Consider the following 17,019-nt stretch of genomic DNA (forward strand, 5'->3'; position numbering starts at 1 on the left):
CTAAAATATTTTTGTAATATAAACTGATAATATCCGAGACTTAAATTTTAAGAACTGAATGATATTATGTATATGAATATGGATATGTCTGTGAGAACTACAATAATTTTAAAAGTCTATTTAATTTAAGAAAGTATTTTGTTATATTTAGTTTCTTGTTAAACGAGATTTGTATTCATTTCCATACAGTTTTGTAAGAAAAATCAGGTTAGTTATGTACGATACTTCACACTTAAATTTACTGTACAGGTTTTAACAATATTGTAAAACGGGTGACACTCCAATGCATTGACATTAAAAAAATTATGATGAGCAAAAATCAATACAAAGATATGTATTACTTGAAATAAGTTGAAAACAACAGACTTTAAATATTTAATAAAACATAAGGTAAAAAGTATGTAAAATTTGCTAGCAAATATGCAACTAAATAAATGCTCGAAGTTATGTTTGATCTTATTGTAAAAATATCCATTTCAAGATGATTCTTTTAGTTACCTTAATTTCAACTTTCATATACTGTTCTTAGAACAGGCTTATAAGGTAATAATCAATCATGAAAATGTGTCAAGGGAAGTTTCTTTATCGTTGCTAAAAGATACATGTTATACATTAGGCACAATTTTATCAGTTTTCTGTATTTAAAATGTCTATGAAAAGTTTCTTTATTGCAGAATAGCCAAAAGGAATTTTGCATCCCAAATAGTTAAATTTTGTAAAATTTCTGTAATTAACGAAATTTCATATCAAATAAGAATGATGAGTAATTTTACGACACAACGTCAATTGATTTGTAATATCGTATAAAATATAAGAACTCTAAACTTACCATTTGACGACACATAATAGGATAAAATACTTTTCAAAATAAATTTTATCTCATAAATTATCGGAACTCATCTTGTCTTTTATCTAACTGCTGAACATACAAATCTTTATATCAACCACACATATGTATATATATTGATGCTTCGAACTTCTGAGTCGAACACCTGACTTTAGCGTTGGAAATCCCTAGACTTACCGCTGTACCAGCGGTGGACATTTTCTTTACGCTAGTTAAAGTGAACTAGAAAATACATACAAAACAATTAATAAGTTTGCTTTTGGATATTTACAATAGTTTAAAACAAAACTATACGTAAAGGAAACGGTAACGAATACATGATAAATCTAGACAAATAAAACACTATTATTAAGTCTTCTTTAAAAAGTATATGGATTATTTGGCGAATGAAACAAAAAGTTACTTATTAACAAGAATGTAAAATACAAGATGTTTTAGAAATATTGGAATCACTCTTGTTTTAAGTTGAGTAAACAGACTCTAAATTAGTTTTGAGTTTAAAAAATATATGTTTACGAAAGCCAAACGAAGCCTATGAAATATGAGTAATTGTCTTTAAGTTTAATATTGCAAGTTACGCCCAACTGTAGTGTACTGCCTCGCCCTACACTGATGACGTGGTAATACGTCATCCTCTGTTTGTCATGCAAACAATCAATCTGTCGGCCCTAGCTCATGAAATATTCTGGTAAGTCCATGCAAAGCGACGACTGGTTGGTGAAAATCACTGTCGTAATACCTGTACATAAGTTCCCATTAGATATATAATAATTTTCACGTAAAAATTAGGCAAAGAACAAGGATGCTTAACATTGCTAATACAGCATATTCTCTAAATTATCAAACACTTTCCTCGATAACTAGAAAAACAGTAATACTGAGTAATAATCAAAGAACGCAAAGGATTTCGGATTTTTCCAGTTAACTAGTTTCGAAAAATTAAATTACGTTTTAGTTTATACACAGGAAGTTTGCGTGGAAATCAAAAACTTAGTAATGTAATTGTTAGGACGCTTTGGAGATTCTGATTGAGCTATTGGTTTCTTTCTGATGCATGGCGACAAAGAAGCATTTCTCAGTGATTAGCTCAAAATTGAAGTGTCAAAAGTTATAAAACTGACAAAAGTAAGAGTAGGAGAATGTCATACTTATTTCTATAGATCGCTTTTAATTTTGTAAATAATCTCACGGTCATAGGAATCCATAATTATATTACTTACGTCTCTCACTTCAGTTCATTTTTCGAACACAGACTCAAATATAGATGAAATATAGTTTCAATTCGAAATTTTCAAATTATTAAAGATTTAGTGAGGTTAGTTAAACTAAAAAAAAGTTGTGAATTAGCATCCAGTCATAATTAACAATAAATTAAAATGTTTCGTAACTTCTTTTTTTATATTTTGCTTAAAATACTTTATATATGCTTAGTATATACATCACGCCCATATATATAAACTTCTACAAACAACGAAATGTTGTTTTTGACTAAACTGATTTTTTTCAGAGAATATAACTATAATAAAGTTGTATACCGTTAATTCATAATAATTTATGCAGTACGCAGACATAAATAGGTTCGATTGGTTGAAAATAGCATTACTTAAAACTCGATAAGCTCAGACCTTTCGTATCTTTAAACTACTTTACCATAAAAGCTTGGAGATACAACAGGAATTATTTGCAATAGAAGAACACTTGCTAACGCCGGCAATTTATTAAACTGTTGGAGTTTAATAACGATATGACGAAGTTAAACATACGGTGTGCGCTAGTAAGTCTAAGTGCGCTGCACGAGTGTAAGTATCAGCATTGGACAGCTATATACACAGAGTGTGTTAAAGAATATATATTCAAATGTGCCTTACGAAAGATAGTAAGCTACCACAAGTTTTTCAGAAATGCAGTTTTGCCAAAATGTAACTGATATGTAAGATCCATTCAATAACATCAGTTAACAATGACATAACATATTAACATATATATCAAGGAAGATACGAACTCATAAGACAGAAGAAGGAAATGCACAGCATCTAGGTCCCATGGAACTACTAAAGAAAGTGTCCGAAGATATTCGATCGGTAATAATTTCCCACCAAACACCATCTTTCTTTACGAGAAATGTAATTCTTAGCTAAATATTTAAAATACGCCTGGAATAAATAATATATAGTTTCATGGTTAGTAACCTATAGAATCATAGTAAATACCATATAGTACCGTTAGCATCATATGTATAGGAGGCTTTATTATTGCAAATTTAATGGTGTGGTTAGTAGCCTATATTGTCGTAAGTTTAGTATCGTAGGTCTAATGCCATGGTTAATTGCCAATAATATCATAAGTCTAGTATCATGGCAAGAAGACTAGAGTCGTAAGTCTAATGTTATGATTAATAGTGTATAGTATCGAAAATTTAGTAACATGGCTAGAGACTTTAGTATTGGGCCCGGCATGACCAGGTGGATAAGGCACTCGACTCGTAATCTGAGGGTCGCGGGTTCGAATCTCCGTCACACCAAACATGCTTGTCCTTTCAGCCGTGGGAGCGTTATAATGTGACGGTCAATCCCACTATTCTTTGATAAAAAGTAGCCCAAGAGCTGGCGGTGGGTGGTGATGACTAGCTGCCTTCCGTCTTGTCTTACATTGTTAAAATAGGATCGGCTAGCGCAGATAGCCCTCATGTAGGTTTGCGCGAAATTCAAAACAAACCAAACCAAACTTTAGTATTGCAAATCTAATGTCTTGGTTAGTACCCTAAGTTATCATAAATCTAGTATATTAAATTAGTAGTCTATGGTATCATAAGTCAAATGGCATAATTAGTAGTCTATAGTATTGTAAGTCTAATATTATGTTTAGTAGTGTATAGTATAATTAGTAATCTATAGTATCATAATTAATAGTCTATAGTATCGTAAGTCTAATGTTATGTTTAGTAGTGTATAGTATCATAAATAGTAATCTATAGTATCATAATTAATAGTCTATAATATCGTTAGTCTGGTGTATTGATTAGTAGCCTATAGAATTGTAAGCTTAGTATTATTGCGGTTACCCTATAGTATCAAACATCTAGTATCATCAATAGCAACATATAGTAATTAGTACTGTTAAGTCTAGTATCATGGCTGGTAATGGTTCAGCCGTGCACGTTAGTGACATCCAAATATCTTTCATATATTACGCAAATAAACAAGGTTAACTGATTTATCTTTCTACCTCTCTCTTCCTCTTTCTAGTTATATATATAGTTTAACATACTTGGTCATAAATTATTCAAATTACAGTAGGAAGTCAGTTATAACAGCTCATGGTGTAATTCTCTGGAAGAAGTTTCTGAAGGAAGTATATGTGACCATGCTTACAGCAGGCCATTTTCTTATCAACTAAATCGTTACATATAAAACATCTATATAAAAAACTGTCGGAGCAAATGTGACAGTTTAAAAACGAAAATCGACTATAATATAATATAATATATATATTATTGAAGCATTTGTTAAAATTTTATAATCAATCTGTATTCATATTTTATGTATTATGTACCAAAAAATGGAACCCAAATGTTTCGTCTTTGTAAAATATTTCGATAATTATTGTATTATGGTCACAGATTGAAAAATGTTCGCTGCAGCTCTTATTTGACCAAGTATTTGAAAGGAGTTTACCACCTGCTGTTCACCTGTACAAACTATGTTCTCGTTTTAACAAGCTTTAAAAAAACGACAAACAAATCTATCACCGGGGCAAGATACGATAAGGAATTGTTTGTTCTTTTTAGCATCTAAGAAACGTATATTGCGCACCTGTGCAACGCGCTTGTTTTTCTTAATAACGTTCAAATTCATTTCTTCCCTGTATAAGGTTCCCTGTTTAATTAACTGTTTTAATTTTTTTACAATTAGAATAACAGATATAACACATTATTTCGATTTTGTTATAAATCTACATGAAACTGTTCGATCAATAGCAAAGCAGGTCAAAAGCGGTTTCTATGTGATCTAGCATAAATCATTATAAGCAACATATTTTTCGTACAGAAATGTAAGTCATTAAACATATAGAATCTCATTTTATATATTAGTACTTTTCACTTCTTGAACTTATTGCAGAACTTCGTTATCAAAAAAATTAATGTATTTTGTTACTGCCAGACTTTAACCGAATACAGTAGCCCTCAGTATCAAATATTGTTCATTTTAACACACATTCTATAGAAAGGTAATAATCGAGATTAACAATTAATTAGTGCAACTACATAAACAGTAAGAGGAAATGAGGTTCAATCCACTTTGTTTCAGGTTTATTTCTATATAATAGTTGGATTATTGTATCTACTATATCAGAAAGAACACCACAATAATATTACATCAAAATGCATTTCAGTTATCGTGACTAGTTTTTACTGGTATTTGAATAATAATAAATTCACAACCTCAGCGACTAAAATCCAATCACGCATTTACTGATAACTATACAACTGTTATGTTTCTTGATAAATAATTCTGAGTTATGCTTAAAGTAAGTTCACCTAGAAACTAACTCCAGAGGCATGGTTTCAGCCTTGATCACAGTATGCGCGATATGTTTGTTTCGCACAAAGTCACACAAAGGGACTGTTCAGGCATAGCCGTCCCTAAGTTTGAGTGGATAAACAAGATGAAAGTCAGTTAGCCAACAGCATCCGCACCATATTTTGGAATACTATTGTGTGGCTGGAAAGTGGAATTTGACCGTCACTCTTATAGCACACTCACGAACCCATGAACTGTGGGATTCACAGCCCGAACACACTACCACCAGACAAAACTTATATATATATATATATATAATTGTTACTGCCTACATAAGTTCTGTCTTACGATGCTTGGAATAGTCCTAAACGGATAACAGTTTGATTTTATATACTGAAGTTTATTCAAGAAACAAAAATCATCTTAGAGGTGGCAGATGTTTCTTTTTCTCAAGTTTTTTTTTTTTTTTTGCGATTTATAAGACCAGAGATCCCTATGTGCTGTTTATAACAAAATGTTATCGATAAATCTCAAAGGTGAACGTTTAGTAATAGATATCCAAGTAATGCTTTAGCAGCATTTTCCTTTTTATCTCATGACTGACCTATTTATTCTAGTTCCGTGTTCAAAAATACAATCAGGTTAGTTTATGTCCTATTCGGTATGAATCTTGTTTTCTGTAAGCACCAACAGTCATGACAATCTATCTTCTGTGTGAAACTCTAGAAAAATATAATCCGGATGAACGAAGGGGAAAAAAAAAAGGTAAACACACATATTGTGTTTAATTTTCATGTTTGTCAAGTGCTTCCACATTGCTTCTGGGAAAACCATTATTTATGTTTATATTTACATTACTTATAACTTGTTTAGCCGGTTGCTCAACTATTTCATTTACTGATTAATGGAACTGGAAGCATATTTGTATTTTAAAGTGTCTAAACCTCCCTCATTTTGATTTCTTAATGTAGTTAAAATTCGTATATCATAAAAACAGCTATTCTTTTCAACTTTGTGAAAATATTTGAAAGACCGCTTCTGATTTAAATATTCACGAAAATATAAAAGTCTATAAAAATTAAGCAAACGTAAATGTTGATATAACTTTCAGAGAATTTAATGCAAAAACAACAACATTTTTACCATATGCCAACATATAGCTCGTAGTAATGCCCAATGTATTTAATCCTGAAAACTCAAGGCAATATAGTGCTTTAGTCATTCCATGATTGCTGATAAACAAAACATAACGGAAATACAGACAAATAATTGTACTAGCAGTTATAAATCGCGAATGAAATTATGCTAATGATTTAAATATAATTTCAATATACTTGTAGTGCGGTCTTTTTGGAGACCTATATCTTTTAGTGTTCGATATGGTTGTAAATTCTTTGTGGAAAGTACAAATTATGTCTAGAAGTTCCACTTTGCAGTGTTTTCAGCAGTTTTGTCAGCGATCTAACGAAGGGTATAGTGGGAAATGTCATCCGTTACAACATTAATCCGATGCAGCCTATATTAAATCTTGTCTTGAAATTTCTTCAAAACGCCTGGATCATAATTAAACTGAGTTCCAAATTTTTAGATCAGACAATGTACAATAGTAATGACTAGTCAGTACGTAATGGGTTTTGCTATATAATTGGTAACTTAAAATACGTTGTTGAGAGAAACAATTAAAGCGTAGGAAATAAATAAAGGTACAACATATAGCTTAGTATGCATATTATACTTGAAATGTTTTGCATGTATAAAATGTTTTCATGATCAATAGATCAAAGTTTTTACGCATCACTAACTAGTAAGGCAACAATGGGTGTTGGTAAGAGCAGGCGCTTTAACACAGCACGGCTACGATCAACGTTTCAATAGTGTTATATCTCTATATCAATCATCGTTTTCCATTAAACTACTGTTGTTCCATTTTTAGATTTTATATATATGTATATATATAACACTAGAAACATTTTTTAAAAACTTAGTACTTAATTGACCCAGAATGAATTACAAGTCAGTATATGCTTTATACCTAACTGATTAACTCTTTCTGATGTAGTAGGCTGCGGCCAATGTAAGAATTCTTCTCTATACCTAGAAACGTAGGAAGAAGTGTACTTATCTTTTACGAGAAAAGGTAAATACAATATCATATTCGTATTCGTAATATGTCTACACACAGTAAGTGGTGCTGTTTCGTTGGGTTTTATTATGAACAAAAATCTGTAAAAATATTAAACGCTAGATTGTAATTATATTTTCTGAATAAATATTTTACTTAACATATTTAACACATTTGAACAAACAATAATTTTGTTTGATAATCCTTGTCAAAAATATGAATGAAAAATTCTAAAAACAAATCCATATAAAAAATAATGTCGTACATTCAAGGCACTGATCAATCCCTTATAAGATCAATGTCATTCCTGTTGTCTTGAACGTTAATTTTTATATCACGAAAAATAATTTTTGCAGACATGCATAAGGAATAATGAATCAATCCATTTTTAATGTCATATTTTTCTGTAGTTTTGAAGTAATGATATTCTATGCTGCGACTTTGGCTTACAAAATGTCAGCTTAAAATAAACCTTTCTAGGACATCAAAAAATCTATTCATATGCCAGTTTGTTTATCTCAGCCTTTCTACTTTCAAACAAATAGCAAAATTATTCTGGCTCTGAAAATTAATCTAAAAATAGCACAAAAGTTTCATTCCCTGTACTTATATCGTTCGTGAGATGCACAGTCACTAATGTCGTGGTTTCTGAGGTATAACTTATATTATATCAGTTTGTTGAAAATGTGTCTAGATAACGTGATCGACTAGACGTAAAGCCATAAATTGCTTCCCCTACATCTATTTAATATTTGAGAGAATTTTAGGTTTTACTGTCAAGGGAGATTGTATTACTCAATACCATTAAAGTATTCAAGTGTCTCCTGACTGTCCACCGAATAATTCAAGTCAGTGACGGACATGACAGTTTGATTCGATTTTACATCCATGAGATAGCTCAAGGAGTTAATGATTGTATTATCTAACTCGGAGCATACGTTAGTTTTACATTCGCTACGAAACTGGATTATTCTGAAAGGAAAAAGCTAAAAGCTAAAAGCATTATTTACTGATATGCTGACTTTAATAGTATTTAAAAGTAAAATAATTAATATTCTTGGTATATTATATTATATTATATTGTATTGTATTATCATTATAACTATTTTACTGTTTTTGTTTCGTCATTTAAATACGCAGACACGTAACTAAGATGAGAGTGGTATGATCAAAGGAATCTAAACAAACATTACAGCTTACCTGAAAGGGGTTATACGAACAAAATGTTTTCACCTGGTTTCCACTAGAAGGTAGAAGTACTGAACGTAGAGTGAAAATGACTGGAATAAATCACCGGGTTTGTTGAAAGTCATTTGTTAAGCGATGTCACTAAAATAAAGTAAAAATACAAAATGATAAGTTACAAATTTTTCAGTTCCAGATAAAGATATAACGTTCCTGAACTTAAGAAGCTCAATCGAATCTACAAACTAACTATATAAATGTTTGTATATAGTTTTAACCATAATTTGCTTGTATATTTATACATAATTTCGGCTTGTTTTAATACATACAATAATATATAAAAATAGTTAAATTACAATAAAATATCTCAGAGAACTGACAAGTGAAAAGGTATTTGATTTTTCTATGAAATTGTATAACCAAATTGGTATGGAGAGAGTATTTATATTGTAGTCATAAAAATATGATAGCCATTGCTATTATCCACATTTTGGTCGTAAATAGATGTCTCATGGTATATTTATGCGAAAAATATAAAGGAGAGATTTCAAATAATGGTACCTTTGTTTCTAACAATAAAATGTAGCCACGAACAAAAGAGATACGATTACGGCTTTAATTGGGTTTGCCAACTTTCCAAAATAAAAATAAACTTCCTATGTTTATACCTCACTAATCAGACTAGCACAAAAACGAGACTACACATAATTCATGGGAGTTTGATGTAAGAAATATAAATTACATACATGAAATAGAATAGTTTACTTGTTAATATAAGATATCGGAGAACGGAATATAAATACAAAAATTAGAAAATCTCCCTTTGAAATAGAGAATAACCCAAGTTTGAATGATAATAAATAGTTAACATTCCCACTGCATTGAGATAGCTTTCATTATTTAATTTTTGTGATCCATACTGGTGTATAGAATAAATATTGATACTATAAATGAACGATCATATATCACCAACTGTTGTATTTATTTAATTAAACACTCAACGTTTCTCTTCACAGCTTCTTCAAGAGCGTTTGTTTATTTCTTAATTTCGCCAAAGCTACACGAGGGCTAGCTGCGATAGCTTTCCTCAATTTAACAGTGTCAGACTAGAGGGAAGATAGCTAGTCATCACCGCTCTCCGTCAACCCTTGGGCTACTCTTTTACCAACGAATAGCGGGATTGACCGTCACATTATAACGCCCCCACGGCTGAAATAATGGGCATGTCTAGTGTGACGGGAATTCGAACCCGTGACCTTCACATTACAAGTCTAACGCCCCAGCCACCTTGCCATGCAGGACTCCCTTCAAGAGTGTTCACTAACATACAAACAAAAGATATGTCTAAAGTCGAAAAGAGAATTTTCTGTAAAATTTTTGGTAGAGAAAAGTTTCGTTTCAAATTATATCTGACGAGAAGCTTTAATATTTTAAGTGCAAGTTGTTGGGCTGAAAAAATAACGTTTGCAAATTAATGCTTAAAAGAAACCTAAATCTTATATAAGCTAAAATAAAACCAGTGTGATCAAACAAGTGTATTGAAGAAGTTTATAAAAACAAGTAATAAGTATTGTTATCTTGAAACGTGGACAAACACGATAAAAATAAAAAAACACAGTAGAAACCAGCCATAATATGAAAAAATAAATAAATGTTAAACACGAGCGCTGTTAGTGATTAGGTAATTACTATAGTGATTCGTTCATATGAAATTATCACTCGTTTCTGTGCACATGTATAGACTGCTGTCAAGCGCCCATGTGGACGTAAACTATAATTGTGGTTATTATTCGAAACTTCTCTTTGCTCTCCATAAAATTGGTTGCTGAAAGTCAGGAAGGAAGTAAAAGGAAAAAGTGGCAAAGAGCTAATGCACTAAATGTTTTGGTGTTGTTGTTTTTAATTCAGGGATAACAAACAACGAGTAATGACAATTAGACGATGGATCTGTTAATGGTACAAAACACTTCACAGTAAATACAAAAGAGCGTTGTAAAGTTAAGCGTAAAGTACATCAGTTGAAATAGAGAAGCGTGAGAAAGCTGATGACTTTTGGTCAGTTCCTGAGAAATCAGGAGACTAAAGAAAATTATTATATTAAGAGGCCACCTTTCTTGTTAAACCGCCGTGGAAACTATGAGACTCACTATCATTATGAAATACTGTAATCCGATATAACGGAAACATGTATGGAAGGTCAAAAAGAAAAGATACCTGTTCGTCATGATTTTATGAAAAAAATAAGGAAGACAGGAGATCAAGGGAAAAACAAAACCAAGAAATGTGAGAGAAAAGAAATAAGCTGAAAGAGGCAAAAGAAAAAAATAAAACACTTCCAATACGAAATAGAACCTAGTTCTAAATTTATGTATTATTGATTATAGTAATAAACAGCAAATTGCTATGTTTACCTAAGCATGAGTCAATTTCTTATAGCTATAAAGTTGACAAACATCACAAAAGACAGACAATTCTAAGTATTGTTTGGTCGTAACAAAATCGTGCCCAAGCGATTTACATAAAATTTTATCAGAAGTTGCAGTTAATAAATTCGTTAAGCGGTTGTTTGTGGGTGTTTTATTATAGCAAAGCCACATCGGTCTATCTGATGTGCTCACCGATAGGAAAAAAAAATACGTTCGGAATAGAAACTCGTCAAGAACAACAACAACAAAAAGAGATTGGAGTTGGAATAACATCACAAGAACCGAGAAAGAAAGTCAACTGGATGAAGCAGTAAAGCCGGGTTTTGGTTTTGACATATACTTCTTACTTGTAAATTGTGTGGTTCTTTGTTAAAAAACAGAGAATAAACGTTAGCATAAATGAGAACTAGAAATCGCTGACGAGAAAGTCAGTTAGTAAATAAATGTACAAAACCTGGTATAATATGTAGTAATAATTATAAAATGTATGATATACGTGAAGTTAAAGTGGGAGTCACAGTAGGTGATTTTTCTAGCCTTTAACTTAGCAAATATACAGGAACTGCGAGTGGTATCCGCGAAGGTTATCACAGTAACAATTTAGAGCTTGCTAAGATACAGTTGAAAATGAAACTATTAGTTGATAATAAATGCTTGGAACTAAAAGCGGGTAAAAGTTATTTAGAGCTAGAACTAGAAGATAAGCCATAACCATGAGGATAACATGGTGAAAGAAGAACCATACGGACGTAGTTACCTCAATTTGGAAAAGCGAGAAAGATGTAATTTTCTATTATTTTGAAATACCTAGCGAGAGCAGAAGAATGGCAATCATAGGATATGGTGAAGAAACTACTTCCTGTATTACCTGAAAAGGCGCTAGTAGCTTATAATGCATTGGAAACGCAGAAGGTTTAAAGTATGATGTAGTGAAATCAGATGTTTTAGAGTTAAGTATAGAGGATTATCACAGGAAGTTCAGAGAAATAAAAATAAACATCAAATAAGACATTTAAATAGTGTGGAACAAGACAGCAGTAAAGTTGATGAAGGAAAGGAGAACTTCATTGTAAAACTAGTGCATGAAATTTTAGAGGTTATGATGATAGGCCAAAGCAGACCTGATTAGTTAAGCACATAATAATAATACATTCTAATGTTGTGATAAAAGAAATAATTTGAGGAGAGCTAAAATCAAAGAGATAGAAAAGGGACAAGCTAGACATTTAGGCATAATTAAAACCAAAGAGATGATCAGTAAAAACTACTATTGGTCAGGTATATTTGGAAATATAAAGACTTATATAAAGAGCTCTCCCGCATATTAGCTAGGAAATAAATGTGTTCTGACAGTAGTTTACACTGTCACTAGACATATAAAAGTAGCAGAAGTTGGTCCAAAGACAAAATCCAAGTCTTGAAAAGTCTTAGCACACAATAAAAGTAACTTTTGATGTTGTGATAAAGGAACCATTTAAAGAGAGATCTTAAAGAGGAGATAGAGAAGTTGCTAAAATGAAGAAAAATTAGGAAATCTTTAGGAAGTCTTTATGAATCGTCTATATTATTAGTACTTAAGACTGATAGTGTAAGGTTGTGCATTGACCTGAAGAGGTTGAATGAAACTACTATCGCTAATTACTACTCATTACCTCACATGGAAGATATGATAAATGAAGATAGCCAAGCACAGCGCATTAGTAAAATCGATTTATTGAAGGGTTATTTCCAAGTTCAGTTAGAGGAAGAGGATAACGAGAAAACGACTTTTTTAACGCGTTTGGACTATTTAAGTTTAATGTAATGTCCATAGGAGTAAAAAATTCTCCAGCAACATTTTAGAGGTTAATGGATAACGCCTTATGGAGATTCGGGAAACAAGATAGTCTGTTTAGATGACATTGGCATACTCATGAACAGTTCGAATGCCCAACTAAGAAGATAGAGGGAATTACTAGACAAGTTACGTAAAGTAGGTCTAACAGCAAAAACAGGTAAACGGTTGAAAGAGATTGTATAGAGTCTCTAGGTCACGTGGGGGGAGAAAGGATTGTCCTGTAGAGACAAAAGTAAAAGTTATTAGATATTAGGAGAAATATTAGACAAACAAAGGTGTACAGATCTTTCCTTGGAATTGCAGAGTACTATATAAAGTATATTCTTGGATTTGTGTCAATAGCAGCCCCAACAGACACATAAACTCAAGAATTAACCTGTAAATCAGGATTTAAAAGTGTTGCATGTGATGAGACCAATTAAATGACGTCAGTCCCCAATTATGCATCTGAAACCACTACAGGTGTATTGCTGAGTCAGATAACTGAAGGCGGCATGGAACATTCAGTGGCATATTTATACTGAAAATTATTAGCACGTGAGAGTGCTTTAGCTATCACTGAAAAAGAGTGATTGGCAATCATATGAGGCTAGCCTGACAAAATTAATACTCTTTCTTTTACGCCGTGGAAACAGGCCATAACCACTTAATTTGGTTGCACAGAGTGAAAAATGAAAACATTTAATTTAATTTTACAGTACGTTATCGACATGCAATCTAAATGTAGGTGTCCTTTCGCGCTTGATTTATTAAGAACAACTTGTGACCTCGTTCTAAAAATTAATACCCGCCTGATGATTCGTGTTTTTAAGTGAATTACATATTGGATAAAAATCTACACACACCTGTCAAAGTGTCAGCAATTTACATAGATCATTGGCTTAGATGCAAACCAAACTTGTACTCATCCCTCACCATGATTTACAGTGGATTTCGCACATTCGCTATGATAGGATTCTCTTCTCTGGCGTCAACAAGTATACGTTCATTGTTGCTGAACAATTCTAACTCAGATATATCTATAAAAAACACATTTCCTACTCTGCTTACTCTACTCATTGTGTCCCAACTGTTACTCTAGTCTTCTGGTTTAGTCATCTCGTCTTAGCAGTGGTTTTGGAGCAGCTATGTGTCTGTTAGACCATTTCAAGCTGATATGTATCTTACTGTTCTAGTGATAATAATTACAGCTGTATTTACAACAAGGTTAAGGGCAAGATGTGTAGTCAAATAAGTTTCTCTCGTAAAGAAATTATCATGACATACTTACTATCACTGTTGTAGTGTTTTACTCCTCTTCCCCTTACAGTTTTATTATTAACAGTGCCAGTTTCACATACACTATTCAAAGTCTTGCATACAGCTCCTACTGAAACACTGAATCTTGGTGCATATTTTATCATGAAGTATTCTTAACCTGTCAAGACTTTAACTTCCATACGTTTGTATATTTCAGTTCTGGAATCCATAAATGAATCTACTACTACTTAGCATAGTACGATTGCCTGTATAGATTATATACTGTTGGGTTTATCTGACTGGTTGCATGAGAAACAATCACTGTATCAGCTATCAACATGTAACTGTACTCTGCTGCATTTCTTTTTCAGACGTTAACTAGATGTATTACATCTTTCGCCCTTATTAACATCGTTTCACAACCACTTCCAATAATATATACATATATATTAGAGGTAGCAGAAACACTAAAATTACAATACATGTTTCCTTATGTTTGCCTATAGAGGACCATCCAGAATTAAACTCACAATATTATTTGTTGAAAATACCTATAATCCTTAAAAAAAAATTACTTCAAGACTAATCTATGAATTAAATAAATGAATCCCGAAAAACAAAATTTTAAGTAACTTAATTTTTAATATAGACATCTTCATAAATATTACTTTGAACGTACTTTGGAATACAAACCAAATTATATGCACGATACAAAATAATTTTACTCGCACTACAGTGAAATAGATATTTGAACAGCTTAATATTTAGGTATTGTATTGTTTGTTAAACACCTTTAGCTACAGGCAAAACTATAGAAGACTAAGTGCTTAATTTGTATAATGGCACATCACAGCAGCCAAGATAAATGGGATTTAATATACATTCCATATTAAAACGAAATCATAAAACATAACATAGCTAATACAGAGCACAATAAACAGTTTAAAGCAGGTACATGAACATATAATAATTACTTCTAAAAGACAGTTTTCAAAACACTTTAACCAACTAAACTTCTTGAAAACAAATTGTTACAATACCCTGAGCAACAACAAACACGCCAGTGGCAGAACTTAAAGGCAATATAACTTGTATATAACAATAATTGAATCACCCACATATCACGTAGAATACGTATGGGTATGGAATTAACAATATCATTTGTTAAAGACATAAAATCAACAGAAAAAAATGTATAAATTCCTCCCTAACTACATCAGTTTTTTTAACAGTGACCAAATCAACAACATGGGGTGATCTGATTAAACTACGTCCATATGGGGACACGAACACAGTGGGTGTTATCTTCTTTTCTTTTTCAAACACCAACAAGCAGACATTCGGACATAACATAACCAGGCTTTTTTAAAAAAAAAACAATAACAAAAAGTCCTTGATGAGTTTCATTAAATTTCATCTTAACTGTTAGAAGATTTCGAACCAGAGAAGCCAGATTTTTAGAAAATCATCAACTTTAGTGGACTGAACAGATACAGGTTTTTGCTGAGATGGAAAAAAAATTCTTTTTGTGAAAAGTTATTTTATGTGTTAAAGTGTAATCATCAGAAAGGGTAGCTGCTTCTTATAGTGTTTCAGCTTTCTTTTCATCCAAGTAAGTTTTAAAGTCGTCACCTGCACAATGTATAAATTCCTCAATTAGACAAATTATCTTAGTTTGTTGAAACTCTTGCCAACATATATAGAATTACACCATCGATCAAAATAAACCTCTTTTTCATGGACAAATTCCATATAGGTTTGGCTATTTTGCTTGAAATAACTTCGAAACTTGTCATGATAAATAAGTTTGTATGCTTTAATAATAGCTGCTTCAACTTTATCATAGCTGGTGCAATTTTCTAGAGAGGGAGCAGCATAAGCTTCTTGTATTTTCCAAATTAAAACACTTTGTAACAATAATAATGACCCTTTTACGATGGGCCATTCCATGGTTTAGGCAACCTTCTCAAAATGTTGGGAATATTTATCAACTCTTTTTCATTAAATGTATCAATGAGTTTATAGTTGCCATTTTTCCTTCGTCCGTCAGAGTTGAGTCTAATTTCCATTTCTTTCAGCCTGATTTCTTTCTCAACTTCGATACGAGTTTGTTCAAGCTCGATTTCTAACTTTATCACTAAACTCTGATTGGCTAGTGGAGAACATTAAAATATTCCCCTAATGCTTCCTTAGAAAAAAAAATCATCATCGACTAATATTTCAATAATATGCTTTACAGTTTGTTTTTTCTCATTGGTTTCTTAACCTCTGATTCTAAAACTTTGGCACTTTCGAACAATTCACTTTTATTATATCTTTCTAGCTGTTCGAGGAAGGGTGATTCTAGAAAACCTTAATAATCAGACATGATCAAATCATGTTAGCACTGATAAATAGAAAGTGAATTAAGATTTGAATTTGAACTTAGAACGAATTTTGTCACTGATTCAGATCCCGAACGAGGTCCCAATTTATTATTGTTACTTATTATAATCTATCTCTGATTACTGGCCGATTTACTATGTTACATATTACAATTTAAAATAGCCATAAATTTTAATTTTAATTTAGAAGTTAATTGAATGTCGATATGAATGAAATATATAATATTTGCCAATAAGTTTGATACACACAATTTACTTTATTAACACAATTAAACTTTAATGTACAAACAAGTATACAATATATATTAATGTATATTACAAATCTATATACAAAAGTTTTACAAACTTACAAACAACACTGAGTCTTCTATCTGATGTGGAAATGAATATTTTATCGAATGTTCACGATGAGTGAATTAATTCAGAGTTGATCTTGTTACACTTCGCTTAAACTAGCTA

General features: G+C 31.7%; 2 protein-coding genes and 1 long non-coding RNA gene across 22 annotated transcripts in view; 1 reads left to right on the forward strand and 2 right to left on the reverse strand.

Moving 5' to 3' along the window:
* The window catches only part of LOC143255618 (forkhead box protein P1-like), a 155,301-nt gene extending 154,442 nt beyond the window's left edge, over positions 1–859 (reverse strand). For all 5 annotated transcript variants that reach the window (XM_076511533.1, XM_076511541.1, XM_076511535.1 and 2 more), the window contains exon 1: positions 830–859. In XM_076511533.1, coding sequence (XP_076367648.1) covers positions 830–844 — 15 coding nt within the window. In that variant the 5' untranslated portion in view covers positions 845–859. The remainder of the gene's footprint in view (positions 1–829) is intronic.
* Positions 1–17,019, reverse strand: part of LOC143255619 (uncharacterized) — a 167,817-nt gene that overhangs the window by 68,732 nt on the left and 82,066 nt on the right. For 9 of the 13 annotated variants that reach the window (XM_076511548.1, XM_076511554.1, XM_076511552.1 and 6 more), the window contains exon 3: positions 8,690–8,818. In XM_076511548.1, the coding sequence (XP_076367663.1) occupies positions 8,806–8,818 (13 nt within the window). In that variant the 3' untranslated portion in view covers positions 8,690–8,805. Of the gene's footprint in view, positions 1–915; positions 1,070–5,975; positions 6,090–8,689; positions 8,819–17,019 lie in introns of those variants that run through there. The other 4 variants (XM_076511544.1, XM_076511551.1, XM_076511556.1 and 1 more) reach the window with 2 other exon arrangements.
* LOC143255620 (uncharacterized) overlaps positions 1–17,019 on the forward strand; it is a 148,051-nt gene that overhangs the window by 40,414 nt on the left and 90,618 nt on the right. Inside the window, exon 4 of one of the 4 annotated variants that reach the window (XR_013030759.1) lies at positions 9,691–11,086. The exons of the other annotated variants lie outside the window; for them this stretch is intronic. This is a non-coding gene — a long non-coding RNA (uncharacterized LOC143255620). Of the gene's footprint in view, positions 1–9,690; positions 11,087–17,019 lie in introns of those variants that run through there. 4 annotated transcript variants of the gene reach the window in all.

The sequence above is a fragment of the Tachypleus tridentatus genome, chromosome 7, assembly GCF_004210375.1.
Source record: "Tachypleus tridentatus isolate NWPU-2018 chromosome 7, ASM421037v1, whole genome shotgun sequence".
Lineage (NCBI taxonomy): Eukaryota > Metazoa > Arthropoda > Merostomata > Xiphosura > Limulidae > Tachypleus > Tachypleus tridentatus.